We start from the raw sequence: 25,092 nt of genomic DNA, 5'->3' as shown, positions 1-25,092 counted from the left end.
TCCCCATGAATCCCACCGGCCCCATCCTCACCCATCCTCCCTGCTGGGCGATCCACCGGGCGATGCGGTTCCGGAGCATGAACTCCACGACGCAGCGGGCGATCCAGCGCAGGAAGCCGGTCCTGCCTTGCTGGTAGACGTGGATGGCCATGCGGTAGCCAAAGCCCAGCAGCGCGATCACCCGGCCCCAGTTAATGCCGCTCTCGAACAAGCTGCAAGGAAGCCGATGGTCTGAGTCAACCCCTGCCGTGGCTCGGGCCTCCCTGCTCTCAGCATCCCCCAGGATGAGGGCTCTCAGGTGGTGATGCTCCCAGAGCAGGGCTGGGGATGCTGCTCCACCCCTCGAGCTGCATCGCAGCCGCTCACAGTGATTTTGTGGCTAAGGGACGTGCGGCCACCCGCAACCAGGTTTTACTTTCAGAGCAGAACAAGCACAGCCTCGTTCACAACCACTGTTTGCCTCAGCTGGGCAGGTTGGGGATGTCCTGGGCAAAAGGAGTTTCCAAATCCTGCCGCCTTCCTGCCTTTCCCTTGGGTCGGCATCTAAACACAGAGCATTGCAGCTGCCCGGATGTCCCCTGGTCTCATGGGCAAGGCTATTAACAAGGGAAGATGAAACTGGTGGTGGTTTAAGCTGTCGGGCTGTAGCTGCAGCGAGCTCAGTAGCTGATACACGTGTGGCCAGGAGCAGGATACTACCCATGGGTCCCAAAGCATCCTTGGCTTGTGCGGTCATACCTGGAGGTAAGGAGGTTTAATTATACCTGAGGACAAAGCATGTTAGAGCAAGACTTTCCCTCTTCCTCCTCAAACTCCTCCAAGACCAAAGCCTGACCTTTCCTTAGACTGATTATCCCAAGGGCTGGGGGGGGGCTCCGAAATGTGCCTGCTCCCGATGCAGGTTTTGGTTGTGGCGGGCACAGATGCATTGCTGCGGGCAGGTTGGGCACTGAGTTATCTGGACCAGTTTTTGCAGGCGTGTTTCCTGGTTTCCAGCAAGTCAAGCACGAAGGAAAGCAAACGGAACAGAAGGAGTAGGCTCAGGCCCTGTGTGTTAACGTGGTGCCCTGTCCTCGTCTGCACAGCCAAAGGGAACCATCTCTGCAGAGCCTTGGTGTGGAGATGCCACGTGCAGGTGGCAGAGAGGGGAGCCGGAGCCCGGAGGGGACAAGAGAAGCACAGAGAGGGACAGAGGTTAATTCCCAGGGGTAATTTACCTGTTTGCGGTGCCTTAACCGCCTCAGGCTGGCAAAGCGGTGAGAGCAGCAGCGGCTTCCCAAGGACAGGGAGCAGGAAGAGGACAGAGAGAGGCAGTTAGACACAAACACAAGGGTGCGCAGGGATGGGGCTGTGCCAGAGGACCTGGGAACCCAGAGAGCCCAGCGCCAACCCTGGCTCTGGCAGAGGCGGTTTGGTCTGCGTGACCCTGGGCACACGGTTTAATGTGCAGTGTCTTGTCTTCCCTACAGAGACAGGGGTGTAGGGAACCCCTTGATGGCCACCTCGGTCCAAGGCTGTACCTCAGGCAACCAAGGCAATAATTGTGCAGGTCTTTGCCTGTGCTGTGTTTGAGTGAGGTGGGTGAGCATCACCTGTGCAGGGCGGCTGCGGAGCCTGTGGAGCATCCCTCATCCCGAGTGAGTCCAATCCTGCTCCGTGTGGACCATGCCAAGGGCAGTGAGTACCTGCCTGTGCCCGCAGCCTGCAGCTGCCTTTGCTCTGTGCCTCATCGGGCCTGGCCCAGGGCTGCAAGCGGCAGTGGGAGCACCGGTGGGTCTGCCTTGGTCCAGGGCAGGTCCCCCCCTGCGGGGGAGCCGGGCCATTCACTTGGCTACTGATGCATGGGCTGTGCATCCCAGGCACATCCCCCAGACTGTGTCAGACGATGGGCAGGTGAGGACTGTCCAAATGGTGCACAGGAGGAGGAGCAGAGAGGCAGGAACCACAGGAACCCTCGTGGGTTGGGAGCTCAGCCCGGGCACAGCGGGCAAGGCTCGAATGGACAGGGTGCAGAGCACAGCGCAAGGCTCTCACTGCCTGCACTGCATCCGTCTGACCTTCCCTTCCTGCTCCTCTCCAGGAGGAGGTGCCCAGCCCGGGCTGAGGGAGCCGGGGGCCTTACCTGGAGGCTATTCGGGTGAAGCACTCGTAGGCGTTCTCCTTGGTGGGCTGCAGGGACTTCAGCAGGCAGCGGAACTCCGCGTCGTACCGCTTGTTGATGTCGTCGCCTATGATGGCCAAGCGCTGTCCCACCTGGCTCCCGATGCTGCCCAGGGGAACACAGACAGGTCAGCGAGGCCGGGGCTGGGGGGGGGGGTCTGTCACAGAGCTGGGATGGGGTTAAAGGATGGGCACATGGTTGGGATCGGTTTTACCTGCCCAGCTCCTCCTCGATGTCCATGATCTCCTGGTCCACGGGCACCTCTTCCCCTCGCTCCTCTCTCTCCTGCTCGTAGCGGTAGTAGGCATAGCTCCGGAACACCTCCTCCGTCTCCTCAGCCACCTGGTCCTCTGGGAGACAAGAGGAGAATCGGGTTAGGGTTGGAAAGCACCTCAAGATCATCTAGTTCCAACCTCCAAAGAAGTCGAGGGAGAAGCTCGTCTCCCTCCTTTCCCAAGCTGGAAAGAGACCATTCCCTTATTTTCAGCCTAAACTTGTGCTCTTTGCATTAACATTGGCCTTTTGGAGTGACACAAAAAGAATCCAACAAAACTTAGTTCTCAGAAAACCAGTTCTGCAGCCAGCTGTTGTTCTTGGGGGCACAAGCCCACCTTTGGAATGCATTTCTGGCAGGAGACAGCTACAGAACTGTCACACAAACCAGATGTTCAAGTGCTTGTGCTTGCCAGGGTGCTTTTACCTCTCGATAAGGGCACTGCTCAGCACAAACCAGTTCAGGAATCTCAGATCCAAACCCAAACTGGAGGCCAAGCTCAGCTTAGTGCTGCCCATCTCAGCACACAAACTTGTTTTTCAGTGTCACCAATGACCGAGCCCTTGCACGGCGCCAGCAGTGATGCGGGGAGCAAAGCTAAACGGGTTGTTTTAGTGTAACTCCTTGCTGATTCAATTGCACATCACCAGTCTCACATTCCCAGCAGCAGCGATGCCAGGGCAGGGTTTGAACTTCTGCTTGGGCTGCTGGCAGGAACAGAAAGGAGAAGAGCTTCTGAATAACCCATAAACTCTTGCCCAGGGATGTGACTCCCCATGCTGTGCTTGAGAGCAGATGAACGGCCAGGTGATAACGCCTCAAGCTGCATCCCAGCAGTGGCCGATACCTTATCACAGGCGTTGCATTGCTCCTGGGGAAAGCACCCGCTCTGTCACGGGATGTCTTTGATTAGAGCTCACTTTCAGCTGGCTGGAAGCAATCTGGGTTAGAGCACTGGTTCCCAAACAGCCGGCGGTCGCACGGCTCTCCCCTGGTTCTCTTTCAGGAGGCAAAACTTGCAGCGGACAGAAATGGTGTGGAGGGATCAGATCCCCGCTCCTTTGGCTGTATCACCATGCAGGACAGAGATCCACAGGCACTATATGAGGTGCAAAGCCCAGGTATGTGACCACCATCCCACTGCATCCACCCACCAGACTGGCCAGGCCATTCTCTGGCCACTGGGAATTGCATTTCCAATGCAGAGATGCTCCTGCCCGAGCCACGTCCTATGGCTGGGATGTGAGGACACAGCTGTCCTGGTGATGCTGCCCAATAAACCCCTGTATCCCAGAATGTGCCACACTGCTCAAGGCAGGGTTTTCCTGGCTGCTCACATCCACGTGGCTCCAGGGAGGAATGGGCCCAGCCCCGGATGGGGTGTGGGGAAGGGAGAGGACCGGAGCTGTGGTGCCGAGACTCAGGTTACAGGGAGTTCAGGTTGGGTAAATAAAGGTGAGGGGGATCGAGGAGCCCCGGTGTTTTCAGGAGATGGTTTTTGTTTTGCAGGCATGGGTTTATTTGGTGGTAAATAAATCCCACCTCAGACTGGAGCCGGTGACGGCACCGAGAGCCAGAAACGAAACCGACTGAGTCACAGTTTCAGTGAGAGGCTGTGCAAACACTGTGAGAACAAAGAGGAAATGAGGGTACCAAAAACCCCCTGCTTTGATTACCTCAGGCACTGCTTTTAGTAACACAGGGACAAGAGAACGCATCCTTGACACCCCCCCCGCCTCAGCACCCACTGGGGCTCTGTCTCTCCCACTCAAAGGAAGAGGATCTGGACCAAAACTTGCCCTGGGGACTCCCAGTACCAGCAGTGGAAGGAGGGGGAGCAGTCTGGAGCCCCTCTGGGATCTTGGCTCTCCCTGGGGGACCCTCAGGGCTGTGTTAGGGGCTCACAAGCTGCTGTGCAAGGGACAACCTGCCCTGTTCCTGCCCCATGGAGCAGTGATGCCGCTGTCCCCACTGTCAGCATGTAGACCTGACCCACCCCAAGAGCTCCTGCCTGGACCCGTAGCACTGACTGGACCCCAGCCAGTCTCCGACATGCAGCATCTGCACTCCTGTGCAAGATCCTTTGCTTCTCACCATTCCCATGTCCCGGGGAGCAGCTGTGTTGCAGTAAAACCTGGCAGCTCTCACCAAAGTTATCCATCAGACCTCGTTACAACTGAATAGCCCTGCTAGAGACTGTAATAATGACAGATGCAACCTGGCAGCATCCCTTTCGAGCTCAGGAGACAGGCAGTAACTACGCCGAGAGGTGCATCTGTTTGCACAGAGGGAGACATCAAGCCTGGAAGCAGCAACAGGCTCCAAAGGGAGAAAACAGCTCCAGGGAACCAAGAACAGGCTCTGGAGATTTCTGCCTTGAGGGGAAGCTCGACTCCACCTCCTGCAGTTGCAATTCAAGTGCGGGATGAGCTCTGTCTGTGTTAGTGGATTTGGGTTCCCTTCCACCCCTGTGAATCCGCTTGCCTGTCAACAGCGATGCCATCAGCACCAGAGGCTCATCAGCCTCACGCTGCACACAGGCACAGTCCTGCACAGCTCACACCTGAGAGCAGAGGTGCGTGGTGTTGCTCCGGCACTTTGCTGCCCAAGCTGAGCCATGTCCCACGCGTGCGCATCCACTGACCTGCATCCAGCGGATGCTCGGAGGGATGGGCACCTCAAACCTGGAGATCGAGCTCCCTCTGCCCCATCAGGTGTTTTATGAAAGAGCTTTTGGGGCGTCCTTTGCAGGCCAGAACAAAGGAGCCATGAGGTGATTCTATAGCGTTGTTATCCAGCACAGCCCTGGGAAACCAGGTATATGGTGATGCAGTTCAGTGGGAAGTCCAATGCTCTGTGCCTGTGCTGGAGATAGGATCTGCTGGGCACCAGACAGAAGTATGTTTGACTGACTGTGGTTGCTCTACAGAATGTACGAGAACCCAGGCTTAAACAGGCAGCTCACGTTTTTCCTACTCATTCTGCAGGTCGTTCTGGTGATGAAGACACGTTGATGCTCACAGATGCAGAACTAATGTCCCTCAGTGACTCTTCATCAGTGAGGACTTGCTTCACATGCAATACCAGGTCCAGAGCTATGACAAACAACCAAGGACCAAACCTCACGCCTCTCTAGGAACCTTACATGAGTACTAACACACACAGACGACAGAGCCCCAGTAACCTGGCCCTGCACACTGCGCATCAGCGTGGCTCCTGCCTTTGTCCACAATGCCCTAAAACCACCAAAGCCTAGACAGAAACAGCAGCACCTTGCCCATGCCCTAAGCCCTGGCTGGTAGGACAAGGGCTCAGAACGATGCTCAAGCAGATCCTTGAGCTCTGCACTCCCTACTGCACCCGAGGATAAACAAAGGGAGCAAGCGAGCCCTAAGTGCAAGCCAGGTTAATGCCTGTTGACAAAAGCCTTCTTCTGCCCCATAACCCCATGGCACGTGTTGGTGGAAGCTGCACGTTTCTGCTCTCAATGGAGTCCATAAGGCTCTGGCCTAGGAGGTGTGCAGAGATCCCACCTCCGGATTCCAGACGGAGCACCTGACTTTCGGGAAGCAGCGGGATGCCCGTACTTCCAGTAAGTGTTGCAAGCGCACAGGAAGTGTGACTGTAAACCAGTGTGGTTAGAGCTCAGGCCCGATCCTCTCACTGGTTTTCACATCAGCATCTCACTGGCCTCAACAGGAAATCACCATACGTAAACAGCGGCTCTATTTATTTCCATTCCTCGCAGCCGCTGGCGTGGAAGGAAAGGGGTATTTTTGTGTCCAGTGTGCTTGTGCAGGATCTAGCACGAACGAAACTGTGAGATGGAGAGGAGTCCAGGCAGTGCCAGAGTCTAAATAACGTTATCAGGGCCATAAACCAGCTCTGAGCTGGATCTGAGCTCAGATACATAACAGCCAGGGATAGTGTCTAATCTCCACTATTGACAGACTGCAGTGACTCAGCCTTATTTACAAGTCCACCTGCAGAACAGGTTAAGAAGTCACCCGCGTCCAGCAGCTCTGTGCAGCGGCATTTTAGCACTTGGAGCTGAAATGGGAGCTGAGGTTTTCCCTGGCATCCTTTCGGCCCTGATCCCGGTTTCACCCATTGCTGGGAGACGCAATTACACAGTCTGCTGGGCTCTGCACACACGTGATGGCCTGAGCTGCTGCTGCTGGTGGGCTGTAACTGTTCATCACCGCTCTGCCAGGGCACCCAGCGACCCGATTCCACCCTGCGGCACCACTGAACCCAGCTACAAGAGCAGGAGCGTTTCCTGCTGTGTTTTCAACACCCAGCACCTTTCCCTTAGGGAAGGGAAAGTGAACGACTCCAGGCACCAGCCCCACAGCTCCCTGAGCCCTATTTGCTCGGTGCCTTTCAAGCCCCTCTTGCTGCCCACCACGCTGATCCAATGCCAAGCATCTTCTGCAAGCACTGAGAATGTGCTCTCCCAGTTCAGTCCAGCATAGCTTTACGGAGCTGATGTGGTACCTCGGTCTTGCAAAGGGCCCTGGCAGTATGAAAACCCCCATCTTTCCAAAGAAACACTGCAGGGGAAGGGAATCACAGCAACCTTTTTACCTGAGTTGAGCTCCTGTGACGGCCTCTGCCTGTTGCTTCCCCTCCGCCCCCAGTCCCTCAGCGGGTCACCATCATTCCCTGAGGCCATTGCAGAGATGCTCGGGTGTCTTGGCTTTACCTGGAACAATGATGACAGACAGTAAGTGACCCGGGTGATGAGCAGCCAGCACGGCCCCTGGCTCCCTCATGCCTGCCCACTGGGCTCAAACACATAACATACTTGCCCCTTGGCATAGGCAAGTGCTTGGAGGAGCAATGGTCCCTGCTTTTATCTGCCAGCAACCTGGCTCCTCCCACACCAGGCCCCTTGGCTGGATTTCTCCTCTCTTCCTGACTCTCCTTACTAACGTGTTTGCAGACAGTCACACGCCAGATGAGGAAAGTCACCCAGCTCCCTGCCCCACTTCACCTCCTCATCCTCTCTGGAAACCTGCTGGCCCGCTCAGCAAGTGCCATGGGCCCTTGCTCAGCCTGGACCACAGCAGCAGCTTCAGGATGGGATGAAAGCAAAGATCCCAGCACAAAGGGCTCCTCGGCTCCCTGTTTCCACCAGGAGAAGGTGCTAGAGCTGACCCTGGGTGCTTTGCTGCTGCCTGAATGCAGCTACGACAGCTCGGAGCGCAGCAGGAGCAAACCAATGTGTGGCCACAGTGACCTGCCATGACAAACCTCCACAAGGGATGAGCTCCGGTTTTCCTATATCCAGAGGCTCCAGTCCCACCTGTTCTCTATGTTCTGACTCTGAGCTCCTCTCAGAATAACAAGAACCACATGCACAGCTCACGTTGCCCCCGAACTTCCCAGGTACCCTAAGCCCAGACCTGCCGATGCAGTTCATCACACTGTCCTCACCCCTGCTTTTGAGAGAGGAGGAAGTGGGGCCCCGCAGCTGCGGTCAGGGCGGAAGAGATCACTGCAGCTCGCAGCATGCCAGTACTTGTTCAGGCTGCTCCCAGGCTGAACCGGTGGGGGGGTTCTGATTCGCACCAGATCTAAAGCCACGAAGACACGTTGAGACCCTGGAATCTCAACTGTATCCCAGGCAAAACCAAAAGCAGTGCTGGTTATGGATAAATAACCACCTGCGCCAGAGTTAGGGGCGCAGCGCATGGTCTGTACTTACAACCTCACACTGAAGATCATCATCAGGAAACAGAGATTGAGCCCAGAAGCAGCACTGGGAAGTACGGCCGGCAGCCGAGGTGGGAAGGGGGCCTGGAAGCGTAAAGCTCATCGCTTTGTGGAAGGCCACCGTGTATTTGAGTAGCTGCATCCAGGGAGCCCCAGCCGCAGCCACGCACAGATGGAGACGCTGCGTTTTTCCTACATCCCTCCGAGGACAGGAATCCCCTTTTCCTCCCCAACCTCAACCATCCCCATCCCCGACGAGGGTCGTCACTTGAGAGTAAAGCCAGGACGAGGCTGGCTCCCACTCACCCAGCCCCGCGCTCAGAGCTGCTCCTCTCCTTGCTCCGCTCGGCACTGGGACGCGGTGGAGGCAGCTCAGCGAGTGCTCTGAGCGGATGCACGTGCCTCCGTCCCCTCCTCCACAGAGGAAACCCTCCCGCGCTGCCTCCTGCTATCCCCAGCCCTGCTCGGGCACTCGGCAAGGCTCCATCCGCAGCCCGCCTTGGTGCCTCGCGAGGGGAGCCACGGCCGCGCTCGGGGTCGTGTTTGTGGGTAACCAAAGCCCCCGTCCTCCCCGGAGGCCGTGCTCAGTGCTGGCGAGGATGCGGACAGGGCCAGCCAAGGAGCTCGGCTGCCCCTGGAGCTGTTGCAGTAGGGTCCGTACCAGCCACGCTTCGCATGAGCCCGGCTCTAACTGGGAATTGCTGATGTACAAAGGGAGCGTGGTGAGCAGAGCCCGGCGCAGCAGCAGTGACTGCCTCACGGCTCCTCCACACTGCTGCCTGGAGAGCCCTTCGGAAACGGCAGGTTCAACTGCGGCTGTCATGTGCAAGGAACTTTCATTTTCGGTTTCCTTCACGCGCCCTGCAGCGCTTTCTGCTCTTGCAACACAGGAAGACGGGCTGAGAAAGTTGGGGCTGTTCAGCCTGGAGAAGAGAAGCTGCGTGGAGACCTCAGAGCAGCTTCCAGTGTCTGAAGGGGCCTATAGGGATGCTGGGGAGGGACTCTTCATTAGGGACTGCAGTGACAGGACAAGGGGTGATGGGTTCAAACAAACAGAAGTTTAGATTGGACATAAGAAGGGAATTTTTTCCTGTTAGGGTGCTGAGGCACTGGAATGGGTTGCCCAGGGAGGTTGCGAATGCTCCATCCCTGGCAGTGTTCAAGGCCAAGTTGGACGAAGCCTTGGGTGAGATGGTTTAGTGTGAGGTGTCCCTGCCCATGGCAGGGGGGTTGGAACTGGATAATCCTTGGAAAGGTCCTTTCCAACCCGAACTATTCTATGGTGCTATGATCCCATAGTCCCTTTGCACACCCGCACATCTGGGACCAGCAGCTATGTCCCAGTGCTGTGCTGCTGCTCCCCGAGAGCCCCTAAACTCCCACTCCTGCAAGCCAAGTGAATGCCCACTGCCAGGCTCTGCTGGGGGGGCCAAGCACTTAGGACCACCCTCTCTAGTACCAAGAGTGCTGCTGCCCACATTCCTCCTGCTTCCCAGCCCAACGCCCCTTTGGAAAAACATCTTCACCCAAAGGGCTGTCAAGCACTGGAACAGGATGCCCAGAGGAGTGGTGGAGGGATTTAAAACATGCATAGCCACGGCACAGGGTTTAGTGGTGGACTTGGCAATGTTCAGTTAATGGTTGGACTCGATCTTTATTAAAGGAAGGTCTTTTCCAACCTAAAGGATTCCATGATTCTCAAGTTTGTCCTATTCCCCCTTTGTTATGAGGAGACGATGCTGGAAGAGAGCAGGGGAGGGTGTGGAGCAGGATGTGGAAGCCACACTTAAAGACAACCCAAGGCTGCAGAAAGTGAAGGCTCTCCAGGACTTGGGACAAGGCTCACAGAGGGTTTGGGGAGCTGCAGCTTAGGGGGAGCAGGGCCTAACTCTCAGCAGCTCCTGGAAGATCCAGCTCCCCTCTGACCTTCTGCTCTCGCGGGAGGCTGCAAAGGGTTAAAAGCAGCAAGAAAGCACCTAGGAGGTGGAATCAGCAACACCTCCAAGATGGGCACAGGAGTCTTATCTTTATTAATGAGTACAGGCCATGCAAAGAGCCAGCCTTCCTGGAACGGGCCAGGCTTCCCTAATAAAAAAGAAGACCTTTGCCTCAGCTGGTTCTCGTTTCATTCTCATCTCCTTTCCTTAAAGGTCTCTGACACGTTTCATGGGTGTCCTTAGGACACACTCAGTAATCTAATGCTTCTGCAAGTGAAAGAGCCTGAGCCCTGGGTGCAGGAAGAATGGTGGGACTGGCCTAGAGCAGGAGGCAGATCTTCATGCTGAGGGAGCAGCCAGAACCCTATGAATAAGCCTGGCTATGGGGCTCTGAAGTCACCCCCTGACAAATTATGAGGATCCGGCTCCAGGAAATGCGTGGAGCATCCTTTGGGACGAGCATTTTGCAGGTCTGGCCTTGGGCCCCTGCATGGGAGGGATTCCATCACGTGGCGTGCCTGGGATCGCCTTCCCCAGAGCAGGGATCCTGTAGGATTCCTGTGCCCTGATGCCATCCCTGCATGGACCAGGGAGAGCCCTCCCCGCCTGGCCTAGGTTAGTGTGCCCGGTTTTCCCACTGTTCGCCCACTTTAGCGTTAAACCAAGCCCACAAACCCACACGTGCAGTGCCCGGCGCCGCAGCACAGATTGGGGCGAGTCGGACCTTGGTCACCGTCACCCTGGTCCTCGCTCTGGCACACCGCTTCCCACCGAGCGCTGTGGGACGCATCGGGACAGCCACGGCCGCACCGAGCCCCTCAGCCCGAGCATGGGGATGCTGCCGTGGCCAGCACAGCAGCGGCCTCGCAAGGGCAGCCCCCCCCCGCCCCGCGCTGGGGAAATAGCATTAAAAGAAGCGATATTCTCTCTTTTGGGGCAGCGATGAGCTCCGGGGAGCGCTTCCAGCCCTGGCACCCGCGGGCTGCTGCTCCCTGGGATGTTTTATCCCCCTCCCCGGCGCGGTGCGGGATGAGGCCCCGCGGCTCTGTCCCCCGCTCTCTCCTTGCCGGGGCTCCCGCATCCCTCCCCCAGGTCAGCGCAGCGGCGGCCGGGCCCGGTGGGAAGGGATAACCCATCCCCGGGGGGGGGTGTCCCGGTACTCACCGCGTCCCGGCGGGGCCCAGGCTGGGGTGTCCGGGCACTAACGCATCCCTGCGGGCAGCGGCCCCATCCCGCCGCCTCCCTTCCTGCCTGCTGCGAGCGCGGTCGCGGGGGAAGGAAGCGAACAGGGCCGGGTAGGAGGAGAGAGAAAGAAACCAGCCCCGAAACCCAGCCCCGGACCATTGACGCCGGAGGAGTCAGGCGGGCTCAGGCTCCCTCTACAGGCGCCTTCCCCGGCTGGAGCGCGCTGCGGGCACGGACATGATCCCTTCCCATCCTTCCCCATCCAACCGCACCCAGGCACCTGGTTTGCCGTGGTCCGTGGAATGGTTCGGGTTGATGGGACCTTAAAGCTCCTCCAGCTCCAACCCCTGCCACAGGCAGGGACCCCTTCCACTGGAGCAGCTTGCTCCAAGCCCCTGTGTCCAACCTGGCCTTGAACACTGCCAGGGATGGGGCAGCCACAGCTTCTCTGGGCACCCTGTGCCAGCGCCTCAGCACCCTCACTGGGAAGAGCTTCTGCCTAAGAGCTCAGCTCAGTCTCCCCTCTGGCAGGTTAAAGCCATTCCCCTTGGCCCATCCCTACAGGCCCTTGTCCAAAGCCCCTCTCCAGGTCTCTTGTAGCCCTTTTAGACTCTGGGAGCTGCTCTAAGGTCTCTGAGAATCAGGTCAGGGATGCTGGTCATTTATCCAGGTATCTTCAAGACAGCATGAGTGAGCCAGAGGAGGCCATGGATGGAGCAGGATGGGCATCACCAATCCAGACAATGTGGACAGGGCAGGTTTGCAGCACAGAAACACACCCGCAGCAGAGCACAGGCTCCAGCTGCTTGGTCAGGGCTCTGAGAGTCCCTGAAGAAGGTAGACTGAGTGGAGCTGCAGGAAACAGCTGGGGTGGCAGAAAGGCTGTGGTTTAATAAAGGTGCTGTGCTGGAATGCAGGCTGTGCAAGGTGCAGCACATCCATCCAGGACAGAGCAGACCCCTCTCCGTGGGGATGCGGAGCATTAAAGCACCTCTTTGAGATATGGTCAGTCTCTTGTTCCAGGCAGCAAAGCAGACTCCAGGGCAGTGCTTGCCCATAGGCTTGGGGAGGTGCCTGAAGCTGTTATAAAGATGTTTCTTTAATAGATTTCCTTGCTGTACAGAAAAGCCATGCTACCACTGCTGCTGCTGCCTGGAAAATACAGGAGGCATATTAATGCTTTGGGTGTGGGAGCTCTGCTGGGGTTTGTATCCCCCTGGAACAACCTTTTTTTCCTCGTTTTCCTCAGTTCCCGGTCTGTGTCAAGAGGCACCTGCCCAATTGCTTGAAGTGCTCCGAGATCCCTGGGTGATGAATTGACATGGCAGGGGCAGGGGGGAAGAAGAGGGAGAGGGTTTGTCAAGATCGGCTGCTGGAGTTAGCATCGCATCAGCACGAAGCTGCTGTACAGAGACATTTTGCCAGCACTGACACAACCTTGTTCTCTTTCCCTGCTGCAGCCTCATGCCCCGGGACGCGTGGTGAAGCACAGAGCCACCGGTGATACCCCCGCTCCTCGCGTCCTGCCCCCGGTGCGGTGCTGGTCGGGAGCTGAGCGGGGAGCTCCGCCGCATCCCTCAGCCCTTGGCGGAGCGGCGGCTCCTCGGAGCACCAGGTGGCACTGTCCGACCTCCAACGGCGCCGGGCCGGCCCTGTCCGGAGGATGCGACTCAAGAGTGAGGCTGCTCCCCGGTAGGAGGGAGCCGGTCCAGCTTCGCGGTACCCAGCTCAGCCGCGGTGGTGGCCCTCCAGGGATGCTGGGGTGTGGAAAGCAATCGCAGCTGGGAAAGGAGCAGCAAACCTGCTGCTGTTCACCGGGTGTTATCCACAGGGTCTCCTCCTGGCTCCTCTCTGCAGGCGAGGCCCCTTTCCCGGTTGGATAAAGGTGGTGGCAGTGCCAAGCACCCAGGGATGAGGTTGGAGCCGGGTGTCCCAGCTCCCTGCAGGGCTCAGCTGCTGTGCCAAGACCACAGGGTCTTCATGCTGTTTATCCTGGCTGTGCTCTCTCTGGGCTCTGGATGAGCAGAGAATAAGAGGCTTCAGGCAAAGCGCTTCTTGCACGCACCAGATTTATCAAATTAACTAAAAATAACCCCAGACCCCAACAAATCCAGGCCTTGTTCCTATAGCAGCTATTGGAGCATGTTAGATGTTAAAGCGTCTGTTTGCTGTGGCCAGAGAAGCCGGTGTAAGCCAGCTTGTGTTTTCCAGGCACTGGAAGAGCTGTTGTTACGATCTACTCAGGACAAAACTTACAAACACACCTTCAGATAACCAGTTGTATGAATATGGAGGCGGGGTGTATGCGTGTCTGTGTGTGTCCATCACAGGGCTGATAAATCTCTGCGGGGGGCTGATGTCATTGTGGGCTTCCAGAGGAGGGCAGGGACTCCCAGACCTTCCTGCTTTACACCCTTGTCCCCAGCAAGCTTGGGACAGCCTGTTTGTAAGGCGCTGTGGTGATGCGGCCAAGCAGTCAGCATCTGGGGCCAGTTCCTGCCTGTGAGGACACGTTGAGGGTGTTATTCCAGTTTGCTGTAGGACTCGGGAGGTCTCTCTGATGTATTTCTTTCTCTGAGGTTTTCTGAAGACAGAGCAGGCGAGACCATTGAATGCTCTGGGAGAAGCTGTGAGCAAGTGGAACAGGAACCCCTGGAAAAGGCTGAGGTCAGTATAGAAGGGGAAAATGCCATTGGAACACTGACATGGGGCATCACTCGTGGCGTCATGTGCCACCATGGTTCACTGTGGCCACAGCTGTATTCCTGCCTCCACCAAGCCGTTGTGGGGCCACAGGGAAGGCACGTGGGCCCATACACTTAAAATTGCCCCATGACAGGTCCATAAATTGCTATAGAAAAGCTGGTGGCTTCTGCAGGATAAAAGCCAGCACGTTTCAGTTGAGGTTAGTTATTAAATGGGCTTGGTTTTAAGTCTCCCCTTTGAGGTGACTGGCTCTGCGCTCCCTGCCTCAGTTTCCCCTTTCCTGCAAAGGGCTGCACGCCAACTCCTCCCCTCCAAGCCACCTCATGGGTCAGCGCTGTACTTGTCAATGCCTCTCAAGTCGTGGCTGACGAGGGCTCTGGCAGCCCCAGGCAGTGCAGAGGAAACGAGCAGTTTCCGAGCCGGGCCCTGCGGAGGCGAATCCGTGCTGGTTATCACTGCTGCGGTGCGGGACGAGGGCAGCTGAGCACCAGCGCGCTGCTCCCGAAGGCAGGGACAGGCACGGGAGCGGAAAAAGCCACTTCCTTCACTCCATGCACAGGAAGAGCACGTCTGGGCGGTGGGGATGGGGCTGCTCACCCTCGCTGCCCACCAGGAGCATGTGCCTGGGGTCCCTCCACAGCATCCCATCTCCTTCCTCCTTGTCTTGTCTCCAGTAGCTGCAGCGGGGCGGGGGGTGGGAAGCTCCCAAACAGCATTGGAAAAGGGAGTGTGGAGGCAGGTTCTTTGTCTCACGCCAGGAATTCACCGTCCTGTTTGCTTGAGCAGGGCTCTCATACTGCTGGGTGCGTGCAGGGACATTGAGCAAAGCACCTGGGTTCAGTGGGGAGGCTGCTCTGGGTGAACCCATCTGCCACGAGGCTCAGGGCGTGGGGTTGGTCCCGAGAGCAGCACAGTGGCTCCTTTCAGCCTCTGAGGGGGATGTCTGCAAACAGATGCCAATTCATAAGCATCACTCAGATGCCAGTTCATAAGCATCACTCAGATGCCAATTCATAAGCATCATTAAGATGCCAATTCAGAAGCCCTCCTGAAGGAGAGATCAGCGCTGCTGCTTCTTTGCTCTCCATCCTGGTGCTGGCTGGGCTTAGGCTTGTCCCAGGGAGCTCCTCAGCTCCAGCTTTTTCCTCTTCCTTCCCCTGTGTTTCTCTTTAATGAACATACCCTGTTTCCCTGGTTGCTTTCTCCTTTCCTGGTCCTCGGTGAGTCTCACCCCCCGGCTGGCACGGCCTGGCTTTGGTTTGAAATTCACTTATTTATGTATTTAGAATAAGCCCTTGGCGTGACTAAACTGTTCTCACTTTGCCCTCTGATTATTCACTTTCCCTCATTAAAGAGCTCAGTGCTGAATTACTTTTTCTCCTTTCCCAACCCTTCTTTTACCCTCCAGCTTTTTCATGTTCTCTGCTCTGTGGCTTGTAAGGTTTTTATTCATCATTTTAGGCTAAGAAGAGCCAGGTCTCAGCCTCTGTTCCCCACCCACTGCGAAAGGAGCAGTGAGATGGGTTTGGCTGGTGGTTAACTCCATCCCTTTGGGAACAAACAATCTCTTAGAGAGGTAGGAGAAGGGCTGGGGGTCCTGTCCCTGCCCTTCCCCTTGGGTGCAGGGCAGGAGATGCCCCATCCTCACCGAGCACTGGGACCCACTGACCTCAGCTCACTCACGGAGGAGCTGCTGGCAGCCGGGCTCCTGCTAATCTGGGAATTGTATGCCAGGAAACACACACCCAGTGACCTGCCCGGCACAAAGCCTGCAGTGATTGCACCAGCTCCCCCCCAGGAGCTCCTCTGCACCGCTCGGGGCTGTTCCTGAGTGGTGCCCAGTGCACGGGGCCTTGTTGGGTCCCTCTTGGGACTTCCCAAAGGTCGAGCACTCGCCTTAGCTGCCAGAGGCTGATGATCCCATCAGCAGACAGGGCTCCTGGCCTGGCTCTTCATGGGATGCTCCCACAGCCACCTTGTGCTCCTGCCGGTCTCTGGGGTGCATCACAAAATGGGCTTTAGCATCTAAACTGTGCTGGTTAACCTGAAACCCTGGCTGAGAGAGATGAGCTCCCTGATCTTCTCTGGGGTGTTTACTCTGGATCCTAACAATGGCAAATTAACCAGAGCCATCAGTACTTTCTTGCTAGAGTGGTTTAGCAGATCCCTCCTGGCAATAAACCCTGGGTACCAAAACTCTGTCCTTGACACATCCTCAGAGGCCTTGAGCTCCAAATAGACTTCTGTGAAAAGCCATCTGAGATTTCCCAAAGTGCTATATAAAATGTGGGTATTGTTAGCAATCTCCCTCTGCCGGGTCATATGTCAAACACCAGCACGAGGTGTTAGGAGGAAGGGTTTGCCTTGGCTGAGTCATTTTATAGCAGCTCATTTCAGGGTTATGTGCACCTCTGGGAAGCAGCTGGTGTGGGCTAAATTGGGTCTGGCAGAGGCAGCAAGTCATTTCCACAGCATCCGAGCATCCCTGGTCCTTGTCCCTATGCTGTTCCTGCTGCACCGGAGGGAGGTGGGGACACCCACACTGAGCTGTCCTTGGCGATGCTCAGGGCAGGCAGCTGGAAATGAGCTCTTTGGTGAGTTATTCTGCTCTACCTTTTGAGGGCACGTTGCCTCGACAAGGAGCTGCAGGTCCACGTGATGCACCCACATCCTGCCCCATGTGTTTTAGGGAGGTGGCTTACAAACAGTGGTGAGGTGCTAGAGCCAGCGAGGCTGCTCCCGAACCGTGGGAGATGGAAAAGCCTCTGCAAACCTATTGTCCTCCCTTGTGCTGATGGAAGGTGAGGATCCAGCACAGAGATGAGTGCTCCAACTGCTGTGGCTCTTCCAGTGGTGGAGATGGATCGGCTGCTGGGACTGCATCATCCTGTGCTTCGCCACAACCTCGTCCTGAGCTGCATGGTCTTATTCTGCTTATTCTGCATCTTCAGCAGCACCATGAAGCCCCGGTCACGGGCTCCTTTGTGCAAGATGCTGCACCAGCACACAGTAAAATAGATGACCGGTGCCTGCAATCATTTCCAGCCTGCGATTCCCCTGTCTCACAAAGCTGCTGTAAAGTCGCATTACAAATGTGACACACTTGGATCTTACAATGAGAGGAGCCAATGTAGTTGAATATTGGAAATGAAATATTCATCCGGATCCCCAGCCTGCGAAAGGGATTCTGGCTTCTGTGGACTCACACCGATGTATTTTTTATGATGACCCATTTGTATCCCGATGGTGGCTGGGAGGTTCTAGGAGGTCGCCTCCAGCTTCAAGCCCCATTATTTGTGCTCCAAAATCACTCAGCGCAGCTCAGCAACCTGTGCCCCACATCTGAAACCCTAAGGATGTAGCCTGGTAGCTTGAAAACCCAAACCCATGCCCTAACACAGGGCACTTCCCCGAGCACAGGCTTTTCCCTGGAATTCAGAGGGGCCTCGGAAGTCGCTCCTCTCTGTTGATGGTGTTGCTCTGGCTGGGAAGGACTTTGTCATGTAACCAACAAAGGCGCTTGCAGCCCTGCCCCAGGGCACAGGGAGCTCTCCTGCCTCATCCACAACAGCAGCAAGGGCTGCTTTTACCAGGAGATGTAATTCCTGCCTTACATTCAGGAAGGATTCGAACCCCTTTGCAGATAGAAGTTACAGCTACACCTGTTTTCTACTTGCACCCATATCACTCCCAGAGGGATTCCTTGGTCTCATGCAATGGGGAAAGCAGCAGGGACCCAGGATATCCCTGGGAATGCTCCTAGCTGGGATGAGGAGCAGCACGCAAAGGCCTGACCTCATGGAGAGATCCAACGCATCATTTCCAGTGTGTCCTGCACAGGGCCGGACTGCTGCTGCTCACACTGCCCTCCCAGCAGCATTGGGGCACTTTGCTCACCAGGGCCATGATTCTGATCAAAGGAAACATTAGTCACTGGAGACTTGAGCCTTTGGTGTTGAAGTTAAATGCTAGATGTTAAGCTGGCGTCCATGATAAAGAAAACTTCGCTTTACCAGCACGAACACGCTTTGTGTTCGAGTTCAGAAGTCCAGTGAAGTGATTGTAGTGATAGGCCAAGGGGAATGGCTTTAAACTGAAAGAGGGGAGACTGAGATGAGCTCTTAGGCAGAAGCTCTTCCCTGTGAGGGTGCTGAGGCGCTGGCACAGGGTGCCCAGAGAAGCTGTGGCTGCCCCATCCCTGGCAGTGCTCAAGGCCAGGTTGGACACAGGGGCTTGGAGCAAGCTGCTCTATGGAAGGGGTCCCTGCCCGTGGCAGGGGTTGGAGCTGGAGGAGCTTTAAGCTCCCTTCCAACCAAAGTATGCCATGATTCTATGCACTGTGTCCTGCCCCTGTGCCTGCTGTTCATCAGCTGAACTGAACCAGCACTGCTCTGGGACAGCCCGAATGGGTTCCAAGCCATCACTGCCCTGTTCCAGCTGCCTTTGCTGATGCCTTCAGCAATCACAGCCCAGCTGCTGCTCTGAATCAGGCAGGCAGGAGCTGTGTCTGCCGCAGCACATACAAGAGCTCTGGGCTCTGCTGGTGGTGTATAAAAAGCAATATAACGTTACCTATAATTTTAAAAGCCAGCTCTGCTCCTGCAAATAAACCTCTGCTATGGTTCCCTTTCTCTTTAACTCCTCCACTCTGCCCAATTGCTCCTCATCGCTCTCAGCCTGCCGCTGCCTTGGTTTATGGCATTGTCACAACCTCCTGATTGATTCGGAGGTAAAGGCAGTAAACAGTGGCTCCCACCCTCTCCAGTCCCTTATCCCAGGGCCGCTGGCTGCTGGGTGACTCAGCAGCGTGGAGCACAGGCATGACTAACTCTTCCCTCAACAACAAACAGGGATTTTGGGTCTTTGTTGAATGCATTCCTCTGTGCTGGTGGAAGCTGCCTCAGAACCGCCCTGGCACAGCAGCATGACTCATTCCAAGGAGGTGCATGTGGATCCCTGGGATGCTCGAGGATGTCCGGATCATCCGGCGCTCTGCCTGCACACATCCTGCTGTAAGGGCTGGACCAGGGCCGCAGGCAGAGCCGCTGACTCCCCTGCCCCTGCTCACACCCGCAGGCGTTATCCTCAGGACTGGATGTGCCCAGTCCCTCGAGATCAGACCTCAGGCTGGGTATTATGGGGCTGTTTCCTCCCCAGCTTTTGGACCAGCTGTGAGGGTTTGTCCACTGCAAAGCCGATTGCTGCCAGGGTTTGTATTCACCCACCAGCATGATGAGAGGGGTTTGGGAGCGAGGATGCCGCTCACCTGGGACATCCATCTCCATGAGAGTGGGACCGTGCCCAATGAGGCACCATTACAGCACACCCTTTCTCTCTTTGATGAGCAAATTTTAAGCCAAGAGCCCAATTCTTTGGCCCAGCAGCATCCAAGTGTGGGTGTGAGGAGGTGAGCCCACCCCAGCCCTTTAATTGCAGTGATGGGTGGGGAGCATTTAAAGGGGAGGGAGCTGGGTGTGATGTTTCCTATGGGGCTGGGGGGAATTTCCTTGACAGCCTGGGCTGGTGCAGCTCTGGGGTGAGTGCTCACAGTGTGTGTGGGGGGTCTTTGGTAGGCAGCTGGTCCATTTGGGATTTGCTGTATTAGGGCATATGCAAGAGGGATGTGACCCTGGGAAGCTGCTCCCCCATCCAGTGCAGGGCTTGTCTGAGAGCAGAGGGAGAGGCAGCAAAACATCCTTGGGATGAGAGCAAAGACGTGTTCTGCAGCCTGGTACTTTGTGTGCTGGCTGCATGTGGGGTGCCCCTGTGTGCCCAGCCCTGGCAGGGCGCCCTGTGCCATCCTTCTGGGATGGGTTTAGCCCTGGGGGTGCACAGCCCTGGGCAGAGCTCTGCTCCCTGCACAGTGGGATCCCCACACCAAGCCCTGTGTGGGGCCTCGCTTGTGTGTCCCTGTGTTCCCCCTGTGTCAGGGTGCTGGCAGCCCACCAGCAGCTTGGGGGGCCCCCTTTGCAGATCCAGCCCTTGCCGTGCTGCATGCACAGAGACTCTGCAGCATCCTGCACTGTGCCCGTGCTCCCAGCGTGTTTCCTTTCATTGTCGCATTGAGGGAGCCCATAGGCTGAGCGCAGGCATCTGCTTGTGCCCCCCATCCCTTGGGATGTGACCCCATGATGCTGATGGAGGCGGTGGCCTGGCCCAGACAGGGTGGCAGCTGGTGCTGGCCCTGAGCCATGCGGTGACCCAGCCTGTCATTCAGCAGGAAAGCATGTGGTTATCTCAGCGCAGGCTGTAATTAGGCTGATTGGCACTAACTTGTCTCAAAAAGCCAGGGAGGAGGCAAAGAACCTCAGATCAGCCATTTTATGTGAAACTTTACAGAGAGAAACGAAGGCCAGGTCCTCTGTGCTCTGTCCCTTCTCCCTGTGACATTCCCATGTGTCCCTGTTCCCCTCAGACCAGACCCGCCACACAAGGAGCTGGTCTGGGTGCAAGAATGCACCTTGCTTTAATCCTGCCCAGCGTGGAGCATCCCTGTCCCCAGCTCGGAGGCAGTGGATGGAGCTGGAGCCCATCCTGCATCCCGGCAGCGCGCAGCGGTGGGCACTGAGCCCATCCCGGGCTGGAGCTGGAGAGCGTTTCCCCTCTGCTCTCCGATAAGATGTTCATTCATTGCTGCGTGCTGACCACAAGCCAGGCGAAAGGGCCCGCGTGGTCCTCTTGAAGGCAGAGGAAATGCTACTTGGAGTGGTAATCCCGCTCCAAGAGAGCTGCTGAAAGCAGAGGCTGTGCTGCTGGCTCCTCTATGCTGGAGCCAGCGGCAGATCCCTCTGGATTTCCTCAGGGGCTGAGACACGCTGGTCTGATCTGATTCCAGCAGTGCTCAGGGCTGCTCTGGAGCTGCTCCTGACATCTACCCATTGATAGGGACCGTGTGAGGCAGCCTGGTCTGAGCCCTGTGCTGATGTATGGGACCAAGGAGGGTTTGGGGATGTAACAGGAGGCTTTGCCCAGGCTGTGAGTGAGTTTGTGCCCTCGGAGATGAGCCAGCAAAGCTGCCGGTGATGCTCTCACATGGGCATGACTGTAGCAGGCAAGAGAGCAGCTGATGTGGAGTAAGTGTGGTGTAAGTGTGGAGGAGGTTGTGTGATGGCTGCATACGGGCACTGAGCGCGATGCATGGGGCAGAGGCCAAGTTGTGCAATGCAGAGATTTGGGCAGTGCACCAGAGGGGATGGGGATGGGGAATGGGGCTCTTCCTGGCCCATGGTGAGGCCTTAGCTGAGAGCCGGGCTCCTGCTCCACCCCACACCACCTTGTGTTTGCTTATTAGGGAAACTACAAGCCTGTGCAAACGCTGCCATTTGCTCTTGGTAAAGGGAAGGCAGAGAGCACCATCCTGCCCAAGAGGTGTGCCCAGCCCTGGCTGGCTGCTCGCCTGCTCTGGGCTCCCCAGGGCCATTAGCCAAGGGCTCACTGCCCCTTCCCAAGGGCTGATCCCCGTGTCCCCAGCCCTGCTGCTCTCCAGACAACCCTCGCGTTTGTCTCAAGCTTGGCCTGCTGTCGCTCACAGCAACTGCTAATTGTTCTCTTGTTCTGTACTATATTTAAGTCCCCACTATTATTTTTTCCCCTTTTAATCATAAAAAGCCTAAATTTCCCTCGGGGAAGGTTATTGGCTCAAGTGTGGAAATATACCTGCAACTTGCACAGAGCTGAGCCGCTGGGGAGTTGCTGTATTTTTAAACCCAAGTACAAAGTGTCTTCAAGGCGAGTGATGCTTAACCCTTCTCAGGGAAGGAGTACGGGTGGGAGCAGGGGGTCCTTCCCCTCAGCTTCCACTGCTCATTGGGGCAGGATGCAGGCTTGGATGTGTGGACAGGAGGGCAGGCAAAGAGCAAATGTGGGGCTGGAGGAATTGCTCCATGTTGCCCTATTTCCCTATGGCATCTTCTGCTCTGTGTTGCCAGGGTGAGACCAGTGTGTGAGCATCCTCCTGCACACAGTGAGGGTCAGCCTGAGCAGGACCATGGGAGCACCAGCATCTTCTCCTTCCCAGGCCACCTCCTGTCACCTGGGCAGGGATGAAGGCTCAGCTTCTCCGAGGTAACCCAGAGCCTCAATACCTTTGAGGATGTGGGCCAAAGTCATCCAGTCTGAGACCTATTTTGGGGGAGCGGCTGCTCCCGTGAGGCCACAGCCACAGTCAGAGACAGCCAGGAGCGAGCAGAGGCACAGATGGGACGGGCAGGGGGGAACTGGCCCTGTCTGCACCCGTTAATGAAGATGCCCGAGGGGGTTTCAGCCCTGCTCTGGCAAGGGCTGCCCTGCAAACGGTTTGCAGCGCAAGCGAAGCAGATTTGGGGTCTAACCCTCATCCCTGCGGATGCACACAGCATCTTCTGCACCAATGGAGCATTTTCCAGTTGTGTTACTGTGGGCTCTGAAATCCTTGCCCAGAAACAAGATTGAAACAACCCCTTTTTTGATAGCTGTAGCTTGGGGTTGGTCCTGGCTCAACTCTGCTGTTCTCTGTGGGTGACTGGGCAGGGAGGAGGCGCAGCAGCGTGAAAGGCACCATACAGAGCCCAGGCAGCCTTTGTGCTGCATCGCAGGGAGCAGCGGGGTCAGGGTGCACCCGGAGCCAGCAAGACAAGGGGCAAACTCGCCTCCTGGTCAAAGAATCCCCCTCTTATGCGCACGAGTCAGCAGAGCCTCGCTGCTCCCCGCTCTGCTGGCGCACAAGGGACCGAGTGTCTCCCTTCCTCAGCCTCAAACAAAGGAGGCTACAGTTACTTTTCACTCTCTTGTTCCAACTGGCTTCACCCTTGAGTTCCCAGCCATGATTTGGGATGCCTGAGAAGAGACCCATGCAAAAGCCAGATGTGGATCTGGCAGGATGCTGGGATTCTGTTTGGGTACCACTAGCCCCTCTCCAACCAGCATCCCTGCTTGCCATCCTCTCCATCAGCAATGCATTCACTCCCATAGCATCTGGACAAACTTAAGCTCCAACTGGGCTCCTGTCTAGCCCTGGGGGGCTACAATCCCAGTCCAAGGGTTTTGGCATGGCTGGGAAGCCAACACCATCCCACATCGGGGAGTGCTCGCTGCTGAGAGCCATCGCTGGAAACACTTGCAGGTAGAAGGGAGCTTTTGCCAAAGGAGCATCCTGTGGACAAGGCTGGGGGCCTGGGGAAGGGAGGAGGCCCTGCCCTTTGAGCAGTTGCCTGCAAAGGAGCAATTTCAGCATGTGAAAGGAACGTGGCTCTGATCCTGGCAGAGATGGAGGCTGTGCCTTGGGGATGGGGATGACTGCTGCTGGACTGACTCACCGCTGCCTCTCCACAGCCACTTCCTCTCCAGGAGGCAGAAACTCCCAGTTTTTATTTGTCACGTGGGTTAAAGTAGGGGGTAAGGAAGGAAACACTCTTATTTTTAACTCCTCTGTCTCCCCGGGGCCTGAGGAGCAAGCGCTGGCACAGCGAGGTGGCTGCCCTGCTGCTTGTGCCCAGGAGCATCCCTACGGCCAGGGCTGCTCCTGCGCTGAGGGCTGTGGGCTGTTTGCGCTCCCCACGGCGTTCTGGGGTCTGGGTTCATGCACACAAGGGGTTGGGAGCAGCCCAGAGAGCCGGTGCAGGTGAGGGACATGCAGGGTGGGCAGTGTGATGGCTCAGCGTGGTCACAGCTATGTTGGGGGTAGCTGAGAGCAACTGGAACCACAAGGGAAATGCACTTTCTTCTCCTAGAAGCCACCTGCCTGTGCTGCTGCCTGTGTGTGGGCAAACCTTAGGTGGCAGATGCTGAGGGCCCTACTTGTGCCCACTGCAGGGGCAGAGCTGTCATCTCCTGTCACTTGGCCAGGGAGCTGGAAGATGGGGAGGGTTTCATCCACCCGGCTCCATCCAGAGCCAGAGAGGATTCAGAGATGCAGCATCACCTAAAACATTTTGGGGCCTCCCGGGTCATGGGCTGGATGTGGTGTCCATCACTCTCCTGCCCTGGAGTCAGAAGGAGACTTGAGGAGGGTTCTCCATGCTGGGTGAGAACCTATGGGCCAGTTTAATGCCATGGGAGTTTGTTTGGTGCCATGGGGGGTTTCGTTGTGCTTCCACATAACTGTTAGTGCCCAGTGCGCTGCAAGCACAAGGGACAAGATGGGTGCATGAGGAGCCCGGTTTGGGGTGGGCTGGCAGAGGTGGTGTCTCCTTGTCTGAGACACCCCTTGTGCCTGTGATCAGAGCAGCTGATCCGTGCGCCAAGGTGGGTCCCTGATTCCTCAGGGGCTCTCTTTGAGCTCCTGTTGTGAAACCTTCACTTGCTTTTAACAGCACGAGGGCTTTTTCTTTCCTTATGATCTTCTCTTTTCCCCCTCTGTTGCCCTGAGATAAAGGCTTCTAAATTTGGCCTGTGCTGAAAACGCAGCTAATCCTGATGGACCTCAATTCGCATCTCCCCCCGGAGGAATTGCACTAATTTTTTTCCCGTTGTTCTGCCAGGGGACCTGTCCGTTTCCTAGTGGAAAAAAAAAAAAATCCCTATTTAGGGCAAGGTTTGTATCCCTGAAACCTGCGTGTTTGTTTGCCAAAAAAGAGGACAGGAGGGAAATAAATGAGAAAAGCATCATGCTTTTTTTTTTATCCCTTCCGATGTTTTTACAGCAGGCGAGTTTTAATTAAAGCGAGGAACTAGGGCGCTTGTGCTGTCCAGAAGATGCTCTGAGGACGTGGTGCTTTGCCACCACTGTTATATTCATAGCATCATGGGATGGTTTGTGTTGGAAGGGACCTTAAAGCTCCTCCAGCTCCAACCCCTGCCACAGGCAGGGACACCTTCCACTAGAGCAGCTTGCTCCAAGCCCCTGTGTCCAACCTGGCCTTGAGCACTGCCAGGGATGGGGCAGCCACAGCTTCTCTGGGCACCCTGTGCCAGTGCCTCAGCACCCTCACAGGGAAGAGCTTCTGCCTAAGAGCTCATCTCAGTCTCCCCTCGGGCAGGTTAAAGCCATTCCCCTTGGCCTGTCCCTACATCCCTTGTCCCAAGCCCCTCTCCAGGTTTCCTGCAGCCCCTTCAGGCACTGGAGCTGCTCTCAGGTCTCCCCTTCAGGAGCCTTCTCTTCTCCAGGCTGCCCCAGCCCAGCTCTCTCAGCCTGG

General features: G+C 56.6%; 1 protein-coding gene across 2 annotated transcripts in view; it reads right to left on the bottom strand.

Moving 5' to 3' along the window:
• Positions 1-25,092, bottom strand: part of BAK1 (BCL2 antagonist/killer 1) — a 48,457-nt gene that overhangs the window by 3,634 nt on the left and 19,731 nt on the right. Inside the window, exons 2-6 of one of the 2 annotated variants that reach the window (XM_062605560.1) lie at positions 11,255-11,346; positions 7,023-7,140; positions 2,376-2,511; positions 2,123-2,266; positions 32-212 (exon numbers count right to left, since the gene is read on the bottom strand). In XM_062605560.1, the coding sequence (XP_062461544.1) occupies positions 32-212; positions 2,123-2,266; positions 2,376-2,511; positions 7,023-7,110 (549 nt within the window). In that variant the 5' untranslated portion in view covers positions 7,111-7,140; positions 11,255-11,346. Of the gene's footprint in view, positions 1-31; positions 213-2,122; positions 2,267-2,375; positions 2,512-7,022; positions 7,141-11,254; positions 11,473-25,092 lie in introns of those variants that run through there. The other variant, XM_062605559.1, reaches the window with a different exon arrangement.

Source organism: Pezoporus occidentalis, unplaced genomic scaffold (assembly GCF_034315485.1).
Source record: "Pezoporus occidentalis ecotype Australia unplaced genomic scaffold, CSIRO_AGI_Poc_V1 ctg92, whole genome shotgun sequence".
Taxonomy (NCBI): Eukaryota; Metazoa; Chordata; class Aves; order Psittaciformes; family Psittacidae; genus Pezoporus; species Pezoporus occidentalis.
Note: the sequence above shows the minus strand (reverse complement) of the source record. Positions and strands in the feature narration are given on the sequence as shown.